Source organism: Ambystoma mexicanum, chromosome 9 (genome assembly GCF_040938575.1).
Source record: "Ambystoma mexicanum isolate Mex_15411 chromosome 9, UKY_AmexF1_1, whole genome shotgun sequence".
Classification (NCBI taxonomy): domain Eukaryota; kingdom Metazoa; phylum Chordata; class Amphibia; order Caudata; family Ambystomatidae; genus Ambystoma; species Ambystoma mexicanum.
Window position 1 is genome coordinate 898,084,578 of NC_090931.1, and position 20,953 is coordinate 898,105,530.

At 45.2% G+C, this 20,953-nt stretch overlaps 1 protein-coding gene across 3 annotated transcripts in view; it reads left to right on the forward strand.

Annotated features, from left to right (window-relative positions):
- Positions 1-20,953, forward strand: part of PRMT2 (protein arginine methyltransferase 2) — a 921,423-nt gene that overhangs the window by 90,032 nt on the left and 810,438 nt on the right. For all 3 annotated transcript variants that reach the window (XM_069616030.1, XM_069616031.1, XM_069616029.1), the window contains exon 2: positions 9,046-9,330. In XM_069616030.1, the coding sequence (XP_069472131.1) occupies positions 9,061-9,330 (270 nt within the window). In that variant the 5' untranslated portion in view covers positions 9,046-9,060. The remainder of the gene's footprint in view (positions 1-9,045; positions 9,331-20,953) is intronic.

The window sequence follows — 20,953 nt, forward strand, 5'->3', positions numbered from 1 at the left end:
ACTCAAATGGTATCCTCAACATTCGTAAATGATAACATCTGGCCAGGACATCGTGCCCAGCCCGTTTGAGACCCCTAAGAAAACCTAGGTCACTAGGATAATAGGGAGACTGTCCCCCCCCCAGCAACATAACTTCAAACCACAATAACTCCCTCACCCCCACATTTCAAAGGCTAAAATATCCTTCACCATCGAGGCTGCAATATCAGCCATTAGCTTTTGATTGTGAAGCCTGGAGTTTCTTCGATTTCCTGGCACTGCTTTCCCTTTTGCGCCTATTTGGTTGCTCAAAAGCACTAATAAAGTGCTTCCGCAGTTTACGTTGACCCTCCCTGTCCTGAAACGCCCCTTCCTTCTGCAGTACCGAAAGCCGTTGGGCTGCTTCATCCCCTTGCTTTATTTCATAATGTTCGCTGTTGTGTTCAAAAGAGGGTGAAGGGGAACCGCCATCGGTATCACAACCCTTCCTTTTGGAGACACCGCGTTAAGCACTTGCATTTTCTCCTCTGATCAAGAGTGTACAATGATGGGTCACGAAATATTTTCACAGAGGAGCGTTCCCATTCTGTTTCACCCACCGCACAGGCCTTCTGCAAAATCTCTTTACCTCTATACTAGTGACATTTGGCCACTACAGATCGTGGTCCTTCCACCAATCCTGCGCCTCTGTGCACTCTGTCAAAGCAGATCTCTCTATCTAATGCAGGTCCCAACAGATTTTCACTACTTGGCTCAACAGGCATTCCAGCTCTGCAGGAGTCTCAGGATCTTTACTCGGAACCCCCCATTTCCTTAGGTTGTTTCTTCTCTCCCTGTTCTCCACATCACCAGGCTTGCTCATGACTTCCTTCTCCCTGCATTCCACTTCTTTAATCCGCATCTCCAGCCCTACGTTCACCACATCCTCAGCCTGTTGGTTGTGTTCCAGGGTCTCCACTCTCTCTTCCACCTTCGAGACCTTGACATTAATGGCTCACATAGAGGTCTGCACTTCTGCCTGAAACGCCTTTAGCGCAAGTAGAAAGACCTGAGCATCTTGTTGTAGGACTCAAAGACCCCCTGTACCCATTGCTGCACCGTTGCTCAGGTCTCGTCCTGCTTAATGATCCCTAACCCTTTTCCAGACTCTTGGCGGGTGCCGCACTGGTGCTGCGAGCACCATTCGCCTTGCACCCACACCTCCTATGCACTTGAGGATTATCAGTCCTGATTAAAGTAACCTGACAAGATCTCACCGGACACAGGTAAGATGAAGGTAAGTATTTTATTGCAAGACCCCACAGCCTCCTGCTTCAGCCTCTTCAACCTAACGGCCACTGTGGAATGTTGATTCTCTAAATGCCTCAACATTCCACAAGTGCCCATGCACGTGCCCGTGTATATTACAACATATCCTCTTCCCTTGCATAACAAAATGTTAACATCCTGTAACATGATAAACCGCAACACAAATTGAACAATGGAAATATATGAACAGAAGATTACATAACTTATAATTAATACAAATTACACATAGATATAGAAATATTGACGACACCATAAAATGTACATTTCACATTTAACAAATGTAATCTCTAAACCTTATAGGGGGACCACACCTCCTAGCCAGACGACCCCCTTCTTGTCCTACATCAGGTTGCTGATCTGAAGCATTTTGACACTCCACATTCACTTCTGCACCCAAAGGACCTGGAAGTGGGACATCCTGTTCCTGTTCGAACCTGATCACTTGTGAACCCACAGGATCATAATCCAGCACTGTTTCCTGAGATTCCAGATCAGACTCCACACCTGCCCTCTCCACGCGTTTGCAGCCATCCACCACCACCCGTCTCTTACTCCAGACAGAGCCATCCTCCAATTGCACATGGCCTTTTCCAACCTTAACCACTCTCCTTGAGGGCAAAAACGTGCTGTAACCTTTGTGAACCATCCTGGGATTTTTTATGTACACCTCATCCCCAGGCTTAACGTTCAACTCCTTCCTAGACTTTTGTGAAGACACTGTGGCCTCCTGGTGCGCCAAAATGCTGCAATGAATAGCCTGCAAATCCATATTACATGGACCTCCACCACCTATAGCCAGGGTTCTCAACATTGTACCTGCTTTCCTACCCCTCATAAGCTCAAATGGAGATCTGCCCGTAACCATGGCAGGGGTTCTCCGATATGCAGCCAGATATTGTGTCACCACCTCCTGTCAATCCAAACCATTTGCCAAAGCCAATTGTATAGCTGCCTTAATAGTACCATTGGCCCTCTCCACTAATCCATTAGCCGAAGGATTATACAGAGCTGTTCTATAATGGGAAATGGCATGCTGTTCCAAAAATTCTCTCATTGCTCTGGAGGTGAACTGCACCCCATTATCTGTAACTAAACTTGCAGGTAATCCCTCGCGATCAAATACTTTCCTCAAAAAGGCAATAACAGAATTGGTTGTGACACAGGAACACGCCGCCACCTCAATCCATCTGGACGTATAGTCCACCAACATATATCTAGACTCAGGCTCTAAACACTCAAACGGACCCATGATGTCCAAAGCCAATTTCGACCATACTTGCTCTGGAACCTCTACAGGATGTACAGGTTGTGGATGCAGTACCTTGCTCTTATCGCTGACAGAGCATGCCTGACAGTCTTTCACCACTTGTTCAACATCCTTGTCCATGGACGGCCACCAGTACTCCTCCCTGAGTCTCCTCTTGGTCAAAGATCGACCCAAATGACCAACATGTGCCAATTCCACCATTCTACCTCTCAGACTTACAGGTGGTATCAACCTACTTCCCCCTAGACACGCCCCATGGTCCCTCGACTAATTCATGAAGAACTTGGGCATAACCTTTCCCTTCAGGCCTATCCTTAACCGTGTGCCAACCTTTCACTAGACCTTCCCTAATCCATTCAAGATCAGCCTCCGACTCCACATCCCACAACGACTTCTCCACAGCAGAAGCCACAAAAACAACCTGACATTCTTGCAAGTCTTCCTCTTTCAGCAAACCTGCCTGACTGTCCACCTCCCCAACAGGCAAACGGGACAAGCAGTCTGCCACAACATTAAACTTCCCAGGAAAATACTGCAAAGAAAAATTGTAATCCTGTAGCTGTACTGACCACTTCGCAATTCTCGGAGATACCGCCATGGCTCCCTTGGTAGAAAACACTTGCACCAACGGTTTATGGTCCATTCTGACAATATTGGGTATGCCCCACAAACATTTCCTGAAGTGTTTTGAAGCCCATAACACTGCCAAAGTCTCTCTCTCAATTACCGAGTACCTGGTTTCCACATCCCTCAAAGTCCTCGAGGCAAAGGCCACTGGCATCCATTCACCATTTATCCATTGCTCCAGCACTGCCCCCAGACCCACCTCACTTGCATCCACAGTCAGAGCAGTTTTATTTTTCGGCCAAATGACTTCAGGCAAGGAGCATTCTCCACATCCCTCTTGACCAACTCAAATTCTGCCTCACACTCCTGAGACCACTCACATCTTACACACTTCCTCATGAGAGCTCTCATGGCCACAGTTTTTTCAGCATAATTGGATACAAATTTAACATAGTACTCCGCAAGGCCCAGAAAAGCCCTTAGCTGATCCTTATTGACCGGAGCTGGTGTATCCCTCAACACCTGTACCAACTCCCTTTTGGGGCTCACACCTCGTGAACTCAATGTATGCCCCAAGTATGTGACCTCCTGCACTCCTACCCGACACTTGGTTAATTTTACAGTCAAACCTTTGTAAGAATCTGCATGACCCTCCTCACCCTGACATCATGTTCCTCCCTGCTGCTGCTCCAGACCAGAATGTCATCTTGAAAATAGCTCACTCCCAACACCCCTCCAAACATCTGCTGCATCAACCTCTGGAACACAGCCGAAGCCGAAGCAATGCCAAATGGCATGCGACAAAATCTGTATGCCCCAAACGGAGTCACAAATGAAGTGAGGGGTCTAGATTCAACGTGCAGGTCGATTTGATGGTACGCCGTTGACAGATCAAACGTTGAAAAATATCTGGCATCTCCTAATGTCAACAACAACTCATTAATATTTGGCAAGGGATGCCGATCCACCCATATGCTGGAATTTAATTTAGCTCCCGGAGATCTACACACATTCTGATGCTCCCGACACCCTTCTTAACTAAAACCACGGGAAACAACCACTCTGAGGACTCAATGGGCTCAATTATCCCTGCTGACTGCAACTTAGCCAATTCCGCTTTGAATGCCTCCCTCGCCGCTACTGGCACTCCCCTCACTTTATGCACTTTAGGCACTGCACCCTTCTTCAAAACAATACGATGTGTAAAACCTCTGAGCTTACCAAGGGTGTCTGAAAATACCTCTGGAAACTCACTCATGAGCACTGTAGGAGTAACCAATATGTCATTCTGTCCCGCACCCTCCATGACACTGAGAACCGGTTCCTTCTCACCCGGATGAATCTGTATTTTTAGTGCAGCCTGCTCATCCCAACCCAACACACTCGTCCCCTTTGAAGCCACATACAATTTACCCAAAGTTTGCCTCCCTTTAAAAGAAAAATTCGACCAATTGTAACCAAGTAGGTCGATGGGACTCTGCCCATATGCACATGGTTTGATGTCCGGAGCCAACAAAGTAGAAATCTGTTTACCAAAAACTTCTTGATACACTTCCGGAGCCACCAGTGTATAAGGTGACCCCGAATCCACAAGCATATCCACAGGGTGCTGATTCACCAATACCAACACCCATGGACCCTTCCGCCCACTTCCCTCCACCTGTAATATGGCACTTTGATTAGAGCCACCTCCTGATGCCCCTTTTAACAACATGGTAGAGTCTTCTGGAGCCACACTAGCGACCATGTGCCCCTTACACATGCGTGCAAAGTGGCCCAAACGCTTACATTTCCTGCATTCAACATTGCAAGCAGGACAGGATTTAGAATCAGCAGTGTGACTCGACCAGCCACAATTTTTGCACCCCTCCTTAATCTTAGATGCTCTACTCCCTTGCACCACCGCTCTATCCAAACCTTTCTTGTTCCTTGACACTACGGCATGCACCATCTCCCTATTCATATCCCTTTCAGTAACAATTTGTACACTCGTCTTAGAAGCTTCAATTGCCCTAGCAATCTCCAAGACCTTATCTAGTGAAGGATCACTCTCTATCCACAACCTCTCTCTTATTTTCTGATTAGATGTCTTCATCATAATCTTATATGTTCCTCCCCATTACCAGGAAACCCACATGTAGCCATGAGCGCACGCAGCGCCGTAACATACGTATCTATACTTTCCGTGGAACCTTGCGCCCTAGAAAAAAACTTATATCGCTCTAAAACTACATTAACTCTTTTGCCAAAACGCATTTGCAATTTCCTTAAAGCAGTCTCGTAAGTACTTATCACCATTTCACCCTCACCTCCCCCTTGAACCATTACATTCTCTCCAGGCAGGTGACGAAAAACCCTCAACCCCTCAGTACCAATACAATTCAGCAATGCAGCCTCCTTTTCATCATCGTTGAACTTTGCCCCACCAGCAGCCCTCAAATATACTTTGAAGGCGTCCACCCACTGCTCCCAAGGAGCAACAGGCTCTCCAGGGTTTGGCAAAAAAGCAGGCGGAGGCCTGGCAGCCGTATGTAACATGGCTGGACAGATAGGGTGCCTTATTCCTCAGGCCCCCAACAGGAACTTGCCCACCACTGTGCGATCCTCAATACTCCTTGCTCGCTCGAGATGGAGGATGTCCCCCACTGTCACCTTGTACACGTGCACCCACACGTTAATGCAGTACAGCCGGTGAATTGGCACTGGGTGAGTCACAACAAACCAATTGATGCACAAGCGGACTGATGTCCCCCACTGTCACCTTGTACACGTGCACCCACACGTAAATGCTGTACAGCCGGAGAATTTGCACTGGGTGAGTCATCACAAACCAACTGATACAACCACGGACTTCCAGCGATCACAGCTCCACCCAGATGCACCAAACTCCACCTGCCAGGGCTCCACAACAGTTGTATGCCCCAACCTTACCACCACGGCCCCGTTGATTGCAGATCAGGGATGTCTTGTGGCAACCCGGACTCTGTGCATCCTTAGACAGTGTCTGTATGAGGCTCCTCCCAAAAGCCGAGCAGCAACGATCAGTTGATTGCTGAGCCGCGCCGCGCAGCACCACCGCAGCCCCTCCTCCTTCCCTCAGGAGACAGCGGTGAGCAGCCTGGTACGCGGACACTGCGGGGGCGGGGCCACTGGCCGGCGCTCAGCATCCAACGAGGAACGAGGATGCAGGCCTCTGTATGTGGTGACGGCTACTCCTCCTCCGAGGCCCCGACTGGACCCCGAGCAGCCAAACACCGGGTGGTGACTTCCCACGACGAACAGAGTCCGCCTGCAACCGCCGCTGCCGTTTGAAACCCGGGATGGCAAGCGGCCGGCAGTGCGAGTCTCCTGGCGCCCTGCGCACTCACAGCTGCCCCCCACGAACCGGCGTGCCCTCCTCCGATGCCCCGACTGGACTCCTGGGCAGCCAGTCACTGTGGGAGAACCTCACGCCCACCGACGGAGCCCACCTGTGGTCACCGCTGCCCCTAGCGATGAACCGGCAGACAGCTCCCAGCTCCACAGGTCCACTGCCGGGGACAGGCAGGTAGCACGGGACAACTGTCCGGCGCACACGTGGGACGGGGTCAAGCAAAATCCTCGTCGCTAATGACAAGATCTCACCGGACACAGGTAAGATGAAGGTAAGTATTTTATTGCAAGTCCCCACAGCCTCCTGCTTCAGCCTCCTCAACCTAACGGCCACTGTGGAATGTTGATTCTCTAAATGCCTCAACATTCCACAAGTGCCCATGCACGTGCCCGTGCATATTACAACATACGCCTTTAGCGCAAGTAGAAAGACCTGAGCATCTTGTTGTAGGACTCAAAGACCCCCTGTACCCATTGCTGCACCGTTGCTCAGGTCTCGTCCTGCTTAATGATCCCTAACCCTTTTCCAGACTCTTGGCGGGTGCCGCACTGGTGCTGCGCGCACCATTCTCCTTGCACCCACACCTCCTCTGCACTTGAGGCTTATCAGTCCTGATTAAAGTAACCCCACATCATCTTCCATATTGCCCTTCTGGGCCTAGCAGCCTTTCTCTTTGATGGCCACAATGTGCTGGCCTGTCTTTTTGCGGACGGGCATGCAACAGCCAATCTCAGCACTTGCCTTCAATGCTCCATTTCAGACCAGTTTAACCTCCCGGCGTCATGCGTCGCCATTGGTGTGCCAAGGTCGGGCCTAAGCAAGCTTCTCCACCATAACCTCCTCTAATCACTGCCGTGACATCCAGACATCCTCCCACGGTCTGCAAGCCGAAAACCAGTCCGTCCCTGTGGAGGGGCGACGGGCACTGCTTAGCTCCTTCCTCTCCAGGAGGACTACTGTGCGCTTCTCACAGCCCATCTCTCGGCCCTGGCCCCGGCCCCTGTTGTGTTTCACTGCCGGCCCGTGGTCCCAGGCAATCCGGTATCCACACTTTCCTGGGGGCCTCTCTGGCTTGCACCAGGTAATCCTCCGCAGCAGGGCTCCCAGTCGTGGACCTGCAGGCCTCCTCTCTGTGCGCCTGTTGGCACCTTCTATCACCTCTGTGAATCTCTGGCTTTCCCTCACCTGCATTCGGGGCCCAGGAGTGGCCTGCCTAAGGACTCCGGGTTGCGCTCGACTAGGCCTCTGCACTCCCACGCACCTCCTCTCCTCCCGGCTCCTGTCAGACTCAACCTGGTCACCCGCTATCACCCTGCGCCATCCTCCAGGTCTGTGTGTCATCAGCCTAAGAGTCTGGTCAGATTTCAAGGTCGAGAGGGTGCACCTCCCTATCCGGGGTCGACTGGATCGTTCCCCGGGTACCCCTGTAATCGGCCATAGCACAAGGCGTCGCAAATATGGCGACTGGGTGTTAGAATGCACTGGTGGTTGCTCACGGGACAGAGAGCTCTGCTCTCACACGCCCATCTTGCGACACGCACTCTAGTGGTCTCTCATTCTTGTCTTTTCAGATGTGTACAAAGAAGCAGTTGTGGCAAGAGCTACAAAAAGAAGGAGCTGCTGCAGAGAAAGTTGGATGCATGAAACAAATATGCTGATAGATTTCGAGAATACTATGAAGGATGGCAAAACTTCTCTTCATCAGATTCAGCGCAACCTAGGATTTTCTGGAGGGCATGAAAAATGAAGCAATGAAGCATTATCATTGGAGAGTTTCAAACACTGTTCCCACTGTTGGTGGTTTTATTATGATGGTGCCTCCTTTGCGGGATTGATTGGGCTCTGTTGTTTCATGAAGCTCATGCTCTGGTCATTATTTGGGATTTGTTTACCCTGTCTCTGCTTTCTCTCTTTCTCTCTATCGCCCTCTCCCGCCTGTTATTGTTTTGGAGCGGTTGATTTTTATTGTTGAATTAAATATGGGTTTGCCAGTAGTGTTTAAAAACTGCATATGGAAGCTGTTGCTATGGGCTCACCAGGGAGTTTATACTAACCCTACGGATTTTGAACCGTGTGTTCGTAGGGGACAACCTACTTACAGTATTTTGGATGAGTTTGTCAGGATGAACATTTAAGTATTACTTTATTAGTTTGAGAGCAGTAGGAATTATTGCTATATAATGTTCAGTATGTGTGCATCATATCTAAAAATTAAAATGTTTAGAAAATACACGTTCCTGCACTTTTCACAGCACTGTGTGGTTCTGAGCATGCTGGCCCACGCTCGTCTAACTTTGAAAGTTGAAAGCACGTCCTATATTTCTTTTGGTAGCTGCAAACAAATATTTGGTGCCATTTCTAATTTACCAATTAGCCTTTGGTCCCTTGGTTTCCCTGCCGCATGGGCAGGCTTTGTTGTGTTGGAATACTGAAAGCGAAAGGGAGACCCAGCCTAGCTTGCTGAAAGAGGGATGACTAGTTTCTTGAAAGCACTGGGGGCAGTGAATAAATGGCTGTTGTCTGATTTCTCCATTTTTGTCTGCTTGAACAGAAAGTAGAAACATTGATGGATCAGGAAGCTGGTGCAGAATTGCAAGCCAGCCTGCTGGATGGAGGGAGTTCACATGAGAGAGAACAATGCGTCCTGCAGGAAGACAGAGCCCACATAGAGGATGGTGACACTGAAGACTCTTATCAACAGTCAGAAGTGATCACTGTTTTGGAAGATGATGGACTGCAGGAAGGCTCTATACAAATGGGTGAATGTCCCACTGAAAACGAAGAGCCGGAAGAGTATGTCGCCATTTCTGAGTATTCGGCAACAGATGAAACGCAGGTAAAGCTCACATTGAAGTACATTCCAGTAAATACTGTAAACGATTCCTGTAACAAATTTGCCATACATTTGGAGAGATGTTCTATTCAGACCCTTTGATTCTCTCGTATCCTTGGATACTGCTAAAAAATGGCCATCTATCTCCACGCTCAAAACGGTATCCATGTCATAATTCTTATCACCCCGCGGAGCAATTATGTAATTGTTGGAAAAAAGTGGAAGATTCTGAAAGTAAATTTATTAATTGGGAAGTTACAAACTTGTATTAATTATGTGTTGCAATTTAAAATACTCAATTTTTACTGCCGTTATTTTGAAGGTTTGTGTGTGAAAGTTGTAAAAATGGTTACCACTTAATACTTTGAATTTTACAAGGGTAGTTTTATTCAGTGCAAAGAACACTGATATATCATGCACATAATCCTTGTTCCATAACTGGGCATTCTGTCAACCTAATAATATCAACCCCTAGATCTCTGATTAGAACTTGGGTCCGTCCGTATTTTCTTGTCCAGTTAATAAAATGCCAGGGAGCATGGAGCTCTAGATGAAATTAGCAGGTAGACAATACAACAGACCATTCAATCACATTGAATCGCGACAGGAAAAAACCAGGCACCCCATTGAAGTATTATCAAATCCATTAGCTGTGTAAGTCTCTTTTTCTCCCAACCACAAAGGGCCCAGTACTCTCATGGCACCATGTTGTCCTATAACCCCATGTGGAGCTATCACACTGTACCGCTAAACATATGTGAAGAGGAATGAGTATGATTGGGGCCATATATCTCTGTGTGTTTGCTTAGGATGAGATAGCATCCCAATCCACCACCTTGTTGCCAAGATGTTAAACTGGCATGTGATAGAATGCATATCAGATTATCATCATTGGGATGCTTCTCGTTGCTGGGACAATGGCCTTTGGGCTCGAGCAAGCCTGTATCCCTAATATGCAGAGGTCCCCTGAGAATTAGATTCTACAGAACAGATTCTCCGCTAATTTTTACTGTTTTCTGGTCATCCCAAAAACACATAGCCAAAGTTCTGCTTTCATGGGCAACTGAATGTCTGGATAGTGAATGCTGTAGTTCTTGGGATGCCTGGTGACTGAATTATACTGTGCATCTGAGAGGTATTGACAACTGTTTTGTCATCTGGCATGCCACCTTCCATTGGGTGTCATGCAGCTTTGACTTTCTACCATCTTCCCATTTGCCCCTGACTGAAGCCACCAAAAAGGTTTTCATATACATTATTTTGACATAGATTAGCATCAATGTTTTTGGCATTTACAGTACATAGAGCAAGAGAGCAATATCAGGTAATGATACATGAAATGGAGGAATGATAGCTCTACAACTGGAACGAATCTAATTGATGCAGGAGGCTAAACATTTTATTCATTTGCTCAGAAAGGCATTATGTGACAAACTTTGCTTGGGAACAGGTGCCCTTGGAGGGCTTGAAATTGCTGGGAGCTAGTTGGCTCCTGGGTATAGCTTGGAAGAGCCTGGTTAGCTTGATACCATCAGCTACGTTTGGCTCCCAAGGCCAACTGGTGGTACACAAATGTAAATATCTAACGTTAATTTGTTGTGTCTAAGGATCTTTATAAAAGCTGTACAAGGAAACTTAGTATAAAAGGTGTAAAGGTACTTCCAGCTCCTTCTCCCTGAATTTAGATTTCGATCCATGCCTTATCTCTAATCCTACGTAGGGCTGCATCTATTTAGCTCTGTCCCAATATGTGCAACCAGTTTCTCTCATCCGAACAAACTAATCTTTCCACTCCCATGTTTTCAAAATATATCTGAGCCATACCGACAGTGAATATGTCTATGGTTGTTTAGAAACCATTAATACTGTTGTAGCATACCTTCAAAGCTGGAAAAAGGTAAGTGCAAAGGAGGGTGATGGATTGTAGCTGGAGGTGATTTGGGGGATTGCCTTTTTACTACTAAACTGTTAAGAAATCAAAAGCACATTGTTAAAAATAATACACATATTTTCAGAGAATTGGATTTTTAAGAAAAATTTGAAATAGTTATTTTACTTTTTCTTTTAAAATGTCTATTTTACTTTCAATGTACAATTAGATATTTTTACTCCTTCATCATTACCACTTAATTTTGAGTTTAGGATATTGCAACATAGCAGAGCAATTTATTGCACATTTGCAGCTCTGTAGTAGTGTTCTAGATCCAGAATAGTCATTTGCCCGGTAGCATATGGTCTTAGAGTTTTTCAGGGAATGTTTTAGTGGTTCTGTACTTACGGTAGAGGTAACATGCTTGAGGTATGTCTGTAGGCAAGAGTCATGTATCTAAGTACAGTGTCTATTAGTACCGAACTGACAGGCCGGCGGCAGTGAAAAATGAGTACCTAGGCTACACCCATTGGTCCAGATCCCCCATCACAACATAGCAGAAACTGGGTTCAAGCATAGGGGCATTACTGTGTACCAGAGGCTTTGGGATAGTATGACCGAGTAAGGGAAAGAGATGGGGGGTGGGGCTGGCCATAGGATAACATTAGTATTTTTCTTCCTTCTCACCCAGCAGTACTTGTGTCCATTTGGCACTACTTATCCCTTGCATGGGAGCAGAGGCACATTCATAATATGAATGTTATTCTGTGTGTATGTAAGGGCTGTAGGGAATGGTGATCTCCGAAGTGATGTAGTAGTATTATGTTATCTGTTAAAGAGGAGTCTCCTGGCCCTGCATTTGGGACATGGAGCCACCTTCCTAAAGTTAAGCAAACCACTTTTTGTTGGCGTAGCTAGTATAGGTGTGGGCGAGCAATCTCAGTAATCTCTCAGGAGGGAGTGTGACCAATCAAGGAAATGTGTTCCTTCTCCCAAAGGGAGAGCCTCCCCCTTTGAGGCTAGGGAGGTGTGTCCGCTCATCAAGACACTCCCTAGGGGTCTGGGCAAGTGGGACCTCACTGGGAGAGACTCCACCTTGGGGGACAAGGACTCACGTTCCTCTAAGGAGTTCCCTAACCCATTTCCCATGATGGCATACATGGGATTATCTGAGATGCCTAGCAGCAATAAAATCCAAGACTGGACCGAAGACAAACTTACCAGGGACAATGATTATCAGTGCAAAGAAGATATCTTTAAGGACAAACCTCGACTTCCCTGTGACAAGGATTTTTAAAGAAGAGGACACACTGCGATCAGTCAGAGAGAGGATCATACTGCAGTCGGGGAGGCTCTCGGGCTGCGCAATTCAAGCAGGAGATGGAGCCAATGAGAGCCACAGAGCCTGTGATGTTCAGAGCTGCATTGAAATAGAGTACCAGGCACTGGGGGTCGGGGGCAGCGTATCGAATCAGTGAGAAACTGAGGCTGTGTGAAGCTGAGAACCGTTGGTGGTCTGACAACGAATCTGTCTTGGTGGGCAGGCGGCCCAACCAACTACACCAGCCCACAGAGACATCCGCATCATCACCGGTTGCCAGGAGGAACACTGGTCCATTGCACGCAGGGAAAGCGAGAAGACAGCGAGGAGTCGCTGATTGTGAAACCAAGCGGGAAAGAGAAACCAAGTGAGAAGGAAGGTCCCGAGTGTATCCTCAGGTCCCTAAGACGTTCCTCTATGAGAAGCGAGGTAACTGGGAGAATGGGCATACTGGGAGATTAAAAGGATAATATAGGTAGTTAGATGAATCTGACGATGACGTCACTTCTCCCCTACATGGAGACCTTTTCCATGGGGCCAGTGCGGTGTGTCCACAGTACAGTAGTCCCTCTAGGGGAGGATCACATGAGAAAGGAATCCCTCCATGGGATTAGGGACAGCAATTATCAGAGAACGCAATATGACCCTGCTTCAATACACTCCACCCCTTCTCCAACCCTACATTCTTCCCCCGCTCTAGACAGAGCCAATGTGAAAGTATCACAAATATGGTTTTGAAACTGGTACTGTGAAGATGACGATGACATGGAGTCCAAGGATCACTCTTGAAGGCACACCCCTAAACACTCACACCAGAAAAAATACACTGTGCTAGGGAAAAAGCCCAAGAAACTCTTGGAAGGATTTTTATTTCTACAAAAACAGGTGCGTCAGCAAAGAATATTTTAGATAAGAGCCAGGCTTAAAGGTACAGCTGGTCAGGTCGGCGACTCGTAATTCAGCACTTGTAACTGGGATAATTAAATTACTTATAGTATATCCTCCTACTGCGGAATGGGGGTAAGAGACCCCTGATTCCACATATTCAAATTCCAATATCGTCGCAGGTCACTGGATAGACGCTAAGCCGAGAAAAAACCTGTCATAAACAATAGTACAAAAATGAAAAAGAGATCCAGGACAGTGCACCTTTAAGATCAGAAAGTGTTTATTCTTGGGTTGTTAGGTCGGCCCTTTAGTGATAACACGCGTTACGGCCTTTCCTGGCCTTTATACATTACTAATACATCCATATAATTCTGACGTAATGTATTTGAACAACACAATGTACGAAAAGTCACAAGTTCATAATGCAATAGGTCACATGTGCAATGCCACACATAAATGATCAGTAATCAATAAGATATGTATGTATTATAATGCACAGATGCACATAAATATTAATCGATATTCTCGTGCAAAACCATAAGCAATTGTGCACAAAAGACAGAGAAACAAGGATTGGCATTGGGAAGGAGAGCACGGGATAGGTGAAAAACACATCAATGTATTCAGTAAACCAAAAATCAAAATATACCATGCAGGGTAGGGAGAAGAAAGGGTAAACAAACAGACAGAACACAAGGGAAGAGATTAGCCATTAGTTACAGTTGTTCGGATCATATCTTTTTGATTAAAGCTATATCACCTTAGTTTGTTGACTTACCCTCATCGGTAGTCAATAACTGGTCTTAATCAAGTTGAGCGGTATTGGGTATAATCCCATCTATGCAAAATCTGGTCCCGTAATAAATAAGAAGAGTCCCATTAGTCCCATTCCTGTTGTCATCACAGTTTATCATATCTTTGCTATTCGTGCTCAAAGTTTTGACCGTACCATTTTAGTACTACGTGTTGAATAGCCCTGCCAATCATATATATAATACAGCCCAATAATATAAAATCAATAAATCGTTTCAAACAGATTGAATTATACTGGGTATAGTCCCATCCATGTACGAACTGATTCCATAATAGTTAAGCAAAAGAATCCCCTTCGCCCCAATACTAAGATCATCACAGTGTATCATAACATTTCTATTCGTACACAATAGTTTGGATCGTACCTCTTTGGTAGTACGTATCACATACGACTTCTCATTGTATCTGATACCGCCCATTACGGCATGGAATCACATAAAAGCCCCGAACGTTTACGTCATGTGTGGAACTTACTTTGTATTTCACCAGTCATACGCGTTGGCTTCCTCTGGTTGGAATAGTGGCGGGCGCCATCTTGGGATTATTTGTTAACCTGTTCCCAAGGCGACGCGTTCCGAATCCGCCGTTGCACTTTGTTCCCTAGCAACCAGCCGGCGGATTGCCGAACTAAACTACTAGCTAGCAAATAAGTTTGACTAATGTCAGCCTCTGTGTGCATGCATCCGTATATGCCACGTATGAAAAATAGACCAGAAAGAGATCGTACTACCGGATGTGGGCTGCAATATTTGATCTCGTACTGGTTGTCACAGTAACTTAAATAAATGCCTGATATATTAACGGTGTGGTCACTCTGATTATGCTTAGCTCACAACAGGGTTGGCTAATAAAGTCAAGCCTGCTAAAATATGCTACATTGCTCTCGCACTGGTTGTCAAGGTAACTTGAATACTTACATAATATATCAAAGGTGTAGTTACTCAAATTATACTCAGTTCTCTACCGGGTAGCTTACTGAAATTTAAGCCTGCTAAAATGTGTTATTGCATTATCAGTCCAAATTTGTATAATAGCAAACCTTAAGAAGTCGAGTGTGAACAATAGAACACTTGGGGAAAAGAGAGAGAGAAATGCTAGCGATGGCTAAAAGAAATTACGTTATGCTCAAGGTTAAGTTTAAATACTGCTCATTCATATCCTTCATTGGGAACAATGGAAATATTAGAAAAAAGGAAAGCTAGCAATGGCTAACAGAAATTAGATTATACTCAAGATTGAGTATAGATAATACTCATTCATCACCTTCATTGGGAACACATACTCAATAATATTGCAACATAGTTATAATACCCTGTAGTAAGAAAACATCTGTAAATGTAATACATCTACCTAAATAGTGTGGAACACCAATAGGTTTGCTAAAGTAGAAACAGGAATTGTGCAATATGCATAGTTGCTTTAAAGGAACGACGCCATTTCAGTATCCAGATTCAAACCAAATGTTATGTATTGTGATGGCAACTGTGTGCATGTAAAATTGAGTTCACTTCAGTTGGCTTACGAAAGGTCCAAGTTTCTAGATGATCATTCTGTACATGAATAGTTGGATCCAAAAAATTGATTTGGTTTGCATTATGTTCTCCGGTGAACTCAATCTCAAATTGGTTCTGATTCAATCTATTGGTGAATTCTTGAAAAAGAGTGTCAGATGCCTTGGAGAGTATATTCGAGCAAGGCGTAATTGTAAAGATGATCAAAAAAAGAGTGCAAGCTCTTAATGAATCGTTTTACAAAGAGGGGATATCCAAACAAATGCTTGCAAAAAGCTTTTGAGAAAACTAAGAATGTGGAATGGATGCTAACTACTGGCAAATGTGGTGGGTCTGCCACAAAGTAAACATATACTGGAATGAAGTCCTTGGATGGATCAAACAAATAGACGGCATTGAAAGGGACCCAACACCCTCCTGACATTATTTGGCCTAGAAGAAGAAGACAATGAACTACACAGGATAAAGGGGTTGGCATCCCCACTGTTATTCGCTGCGAGAGCCGGCCTAGTCATTAAATGGAAAGGTCCTCACCTTCCAGTCGGAAAATAATGGATCAATATCGCAATATTGCAATAAATATTTAAACAATGGAGAAGATCACGATGGCCGTCCATGGAAAGGTAGCACGTCAAGAAGAAACTTGGTGTGACTTCGCCAACCTACATATCTCAAGCCAGAGACAAAAGCCATGACTCCGAATCTCCATAAGCAACACACCTGAATGAGACCCAGACACCACCCAACATGCCATAAGCGAAGAGACCTGTCGCACGATCTGAACATATGCAAACCAACTGAGGTTAATGTCCTAGCCCGCAATAATCACAGACTACGTTCACGCCAACAAACTGGAAGAATATGACACGCCATCTTGCGTGGGGGAGTTGGGACGGGAAGGGAACAAAATGACTTAACGCAGAGGCGAGAGAAGGACAAATTTGACCACAGTACCGCTTATGTTCAACAACAATGATGTACTGATGTAACAATGTGAATTTTACATGCATGTTCTTCTGTTAATCGCCCTCACGTTTCAAAATCAATAAAACTTAAATAAAAAAAAAAGCTCTGAAAGTGAATGAGGAGTGTGGGTGTTGGAGTTGCAGAGCGGCAGGGCATAGAGAGCAGAAAGTGCATGAAGAGGAGGTGCAGAGGGAGATGAAGTTGCAGGAGTAGGTGTATTAATTAAAGGTGCAGGAGAAGGAGGTGTTGAGAGAGGTGGAGGAGGTGGTGTGGGGAGAGTTGAAGGCTCGGGAGGAGTAGAAAGGGAAGGGAACTGAAGGTGGAAGAGGGGAGGAGGAACAGAGGGAGGAAGGGAGGAGGTGAAGATGTGGAAAGAGCTGAGGGTGCAGGATAAATGGGAGGAGTAGAAAGAGATGAGACTGCAGGGAAGGAAAATACAGAAGGCAGCAGTAGAGATGTGCAAAGAGAAAGGGTCAAATATTGGATGAAGAGTAACCTGAATCTCAGAGGGAAGAGCAAATCTTTGAGGACAAAGAGAGGGTGAAGCTGTCCAAAATAGAGAGTACTAAGGAGAAGAAGAAGATACAGCAGAGTAGGGAAACACCAAGTAATCCTGGCAAGAGCACAATGTTAAAACCAGAGAATTAATCAGATGAAGAGAAGAGGAGAAGGAAAAGAGTGGGGAGGGAAGAGACCAGATTTCTGATTGTAGAGCAAATGAGAGGCGAGGGAAACCACTCTTTGAACAGTCAACATTTCCTTGGAGATAGAGAGCTAGTTACAAATAGAACACTTGACTACTAATTGTCTGAGGGACGGTGGGATAAGGAACACACTTGTGGCGGAGCAGTGAGGAGGTTAGCTGACAGACAACTAAAGTGTCAGTGCTGAGACCTAGAGACAGAGCCAGGCGCAAGCATGCAAATTAAACAGGCTTAAGGCCCTTGGACAGGGAACCAACATACCACCTGACCAAGCACCTAGAACACCTCCAAACCTGCCTCCACTCAGAGAGGCACTGCTGACTACATTACCTGATAGCCTGATGCACCAGGAAGACTTTTTGGTTTAACAATGTTTGTATTTTATTGTTTGAAGCATGGGCCTAGCTCTAGAGCAACAGTGCAACATTCAGGGTGTATGTAACCAGCATATGGGGTGGCAGCCTTTAACAGCAGTCTAGTACTTTGAGTAATGGTCTGTAGATCCACTGGGTTCCTAGTGATAGTTTTGAATGCCATAGTTTCGAATGGCAAACTTTCGAATAAAAATGGGTCTAAAAAATACATTTTGTTAACAAAAAAAAATGTAATGGGGGTCCCCCTCAACCCTCGTTTTTTTACCACATAACACCCATTTTAGTAAAAAAAATGCTTTTTTTCGATGCATTTTTTTGGACAACTTTTGTCATTCGAAACTTTTCAAAACAGTGCCTGGATACCGATCCACTGAGTTTACGATCCACTGAGTTTAGTCCTTGGTCAGGTGTTGTTGAAAAGGATGCTTTTTAACCTGTGGATACAGGGGAGGTACCACCAAAACTCAGAATGTTCAGCTAATCCATGGGGAACACAAGACTGTGAGTGGCCCCAGTAGGAGATCCTGAAAGGGAGACTATTGCCGATCAGGATCATGGTTGGTTTTCTTACCTGAGCCAGGGCAATAACCGTCTGGTAAACCAGTCACTATTCAGCTGATGGCAATTACCCTTTTTCTATCACATTGCCCAGTATTGCCAGACTTAACTGAATCAATAGTATAGGGTGGTTAGAGAGAGGGATCTTTAAATTGGTTACATTGATACCTTTTATTGTTTTAATCTTCAAGAAAAACCCTCTGCTGGGTCAAGGCCCCTTTGTTATTGTAAAATTCCCAAATAGAACTGTTTTGAAACATATTCAAGCCTGTCTGGTCGTGATTTCACATATCCTTGTGTCATATGGTGTCAGCTGTGGGATCACTAACCTAGATTTGGGGTGGTGGAGGGTTGTTCCAAGTAGCTTTCCTAGTGCCCTCCACACCACAGTCTAGTCTTCTCTTACCTATCTCCTCGTCCCTCCCTGGCGATAGTGACCCCTTCTCTGCCTCAATTGGCACTTCGTCTCTTATCAGTCGAGAAAGTCCACCTGGGAAACCAAAAGGTCTGATTTGGCACCAAATAGTTTCAAATATGGGTCTTGAGGATCCTCACCATGGGGGAGAAACATCCAAATCAGTTGGATACCCTACATTGCACCTTGTTTATGTTGTCCTTGCATGGCGCACAACAGCAGAACTGTAGATTCTTGTAATCGTAGAGCACCTTGCTAAGGACAATATGGTAGAAACAACTTCTAGCTGCTCTGGGCTAGCCAGTGCCAAGGGGCCTGCAGCCATCAAAACCATCTTAAATAAGCTAGTGGCTGGGTAACTGGCTGTCCTGGGGCAGAGGCAGAATCTACAACCTTCTCAACCCATTTCCCTGCTCCAGAAGTGTGTAGCCTGCAAGGATCCAGCATCTTCTTTCAGAATTCTGAGCATATTGCTAAGGCAGCTCTTTGGGAGAAGACTTGCCAGTGCCAATGTTGATCAGCACAGATGGCCAAACCAACTGAGACACCCTCAGGCATGCCATATTAGAGTGTCTGCCTGTGATCCTGATTTTCATCAACAGAAACTAAGGGAGATGGATTACTATCCTCTGAGCTGTGGCACAAGATGATGTGTAAAATGTAAGCCAGGTTGGAGAAATGAGTGGCCTAGCTGAAGTGAAGGAATATCTCTTAGTGGAGCAATTCATCAATTCTGTACCTCCTGTTACATAGCAGAATGGGCAACACAAAGAAATGGGACACCAGAATATGAGAACAATGGGACCCTTCAACCTGCCCCAAAACAGGTACAGGGTCTTGTCTGTTTTGGGCTTAAGAGTTTACGCACCAAGCTTCTTTGTATCTTTTACATCTATTCTCTTTTTACCCAGTTTAAGGAGCTTAACACACCCTCCTTCTTTCATTCACCTCAATTTATCATCTTGACATCTGGCTTAAGGGTTGCGCACTCTTCAACTCTGTGGTTAGTTTATCATTTAGGCAACTGAGATTGCTAGGTTTCTCCTAATAACGGCTGGTATAAGGTGAGTTTCTCGGCCAGGCTTGGGTAGGACGGCAGGGTCAGTTCTGTTCTACCAGCTGCTTTGAACCACAAATCTCCATGGATATTTGTGTCCGTTTAATCAGTGACAGAACAGTGGCATAGGGTGGAACTCCCATTATATTATTGCCCAACTTTATTTTTATTTTTTATTTTTCTAAAGCTCAAACTAAGCCACAGGGCATGAGAGCACTGTACAATTTGAACAGACTACAGGATATACAAATACAAAACAGAATAAGACGAACAAAGAGGATTTGAGGTTTTAGTTATTTATTTACAACCAAACCAATTGTAAAACATACCATCATAAATATTCCGGATGCCATAGATTATTTAAAGGAAAGATTTCTGTATTATTTGAAATATAATTATAAAATCTCTAAAACATTTCCTAGCCAAGCCTATATAAGCTTCCATAATTTTAGGTAATCACTGACTAAACCTCATTCTTTATGGAGAACGTTCCATAGTTTTACAGTCATATCGGAGAAGGGTTGATTCATGGTGGCTGAACATTTAAAACTAGGAACCTCAAGATGCAATGACTCTCTACTTCTTAGCCCTTTCGATCCGCATGATATTTTTAATTCTATAGCCAGGTGCTCAGGGCATTGAAAGTGTAATGTTTTGTAGGCAATACAAATCATGTTAAAACTGATCCTTTGTTCACTGGGCAACCAATGTAAATTCTTTAAAATTGGTGAAATGTGATCACACTTCTTTGCCCCAGAGACCAGTCGTGCCGCTGCATTGGAAACTGGTCTCAGTGGAGCAAGTGAAGATTTAGGTAAACCCAAATAATAATGAGTTAACTAAATCAATTCGGGACAGGACCAATGAATGGTCTAACCAGTGTAAGTGGGCTGCCGAGACTAAAGGTTTCACTGCTCTCAAGGAAAGGAGGTGCACATTTGTAGCTTTTACCAAGTGATTTATCTGAGGGATTAAAGAGAGATGTGAATCTAACGTAAACCTAGAGATTTAGCTGTAAGAGCAAAAGGTTTCGGGGCTCCTAAGATATTTGCTCTCTGAAAAAGTTTAGACAGCACAGGATCAGGTTTCGAATGAGAAAACATAAGAAATTCTGTTTTTTTTTAAGGCATCCAACACTTTATATCCAGG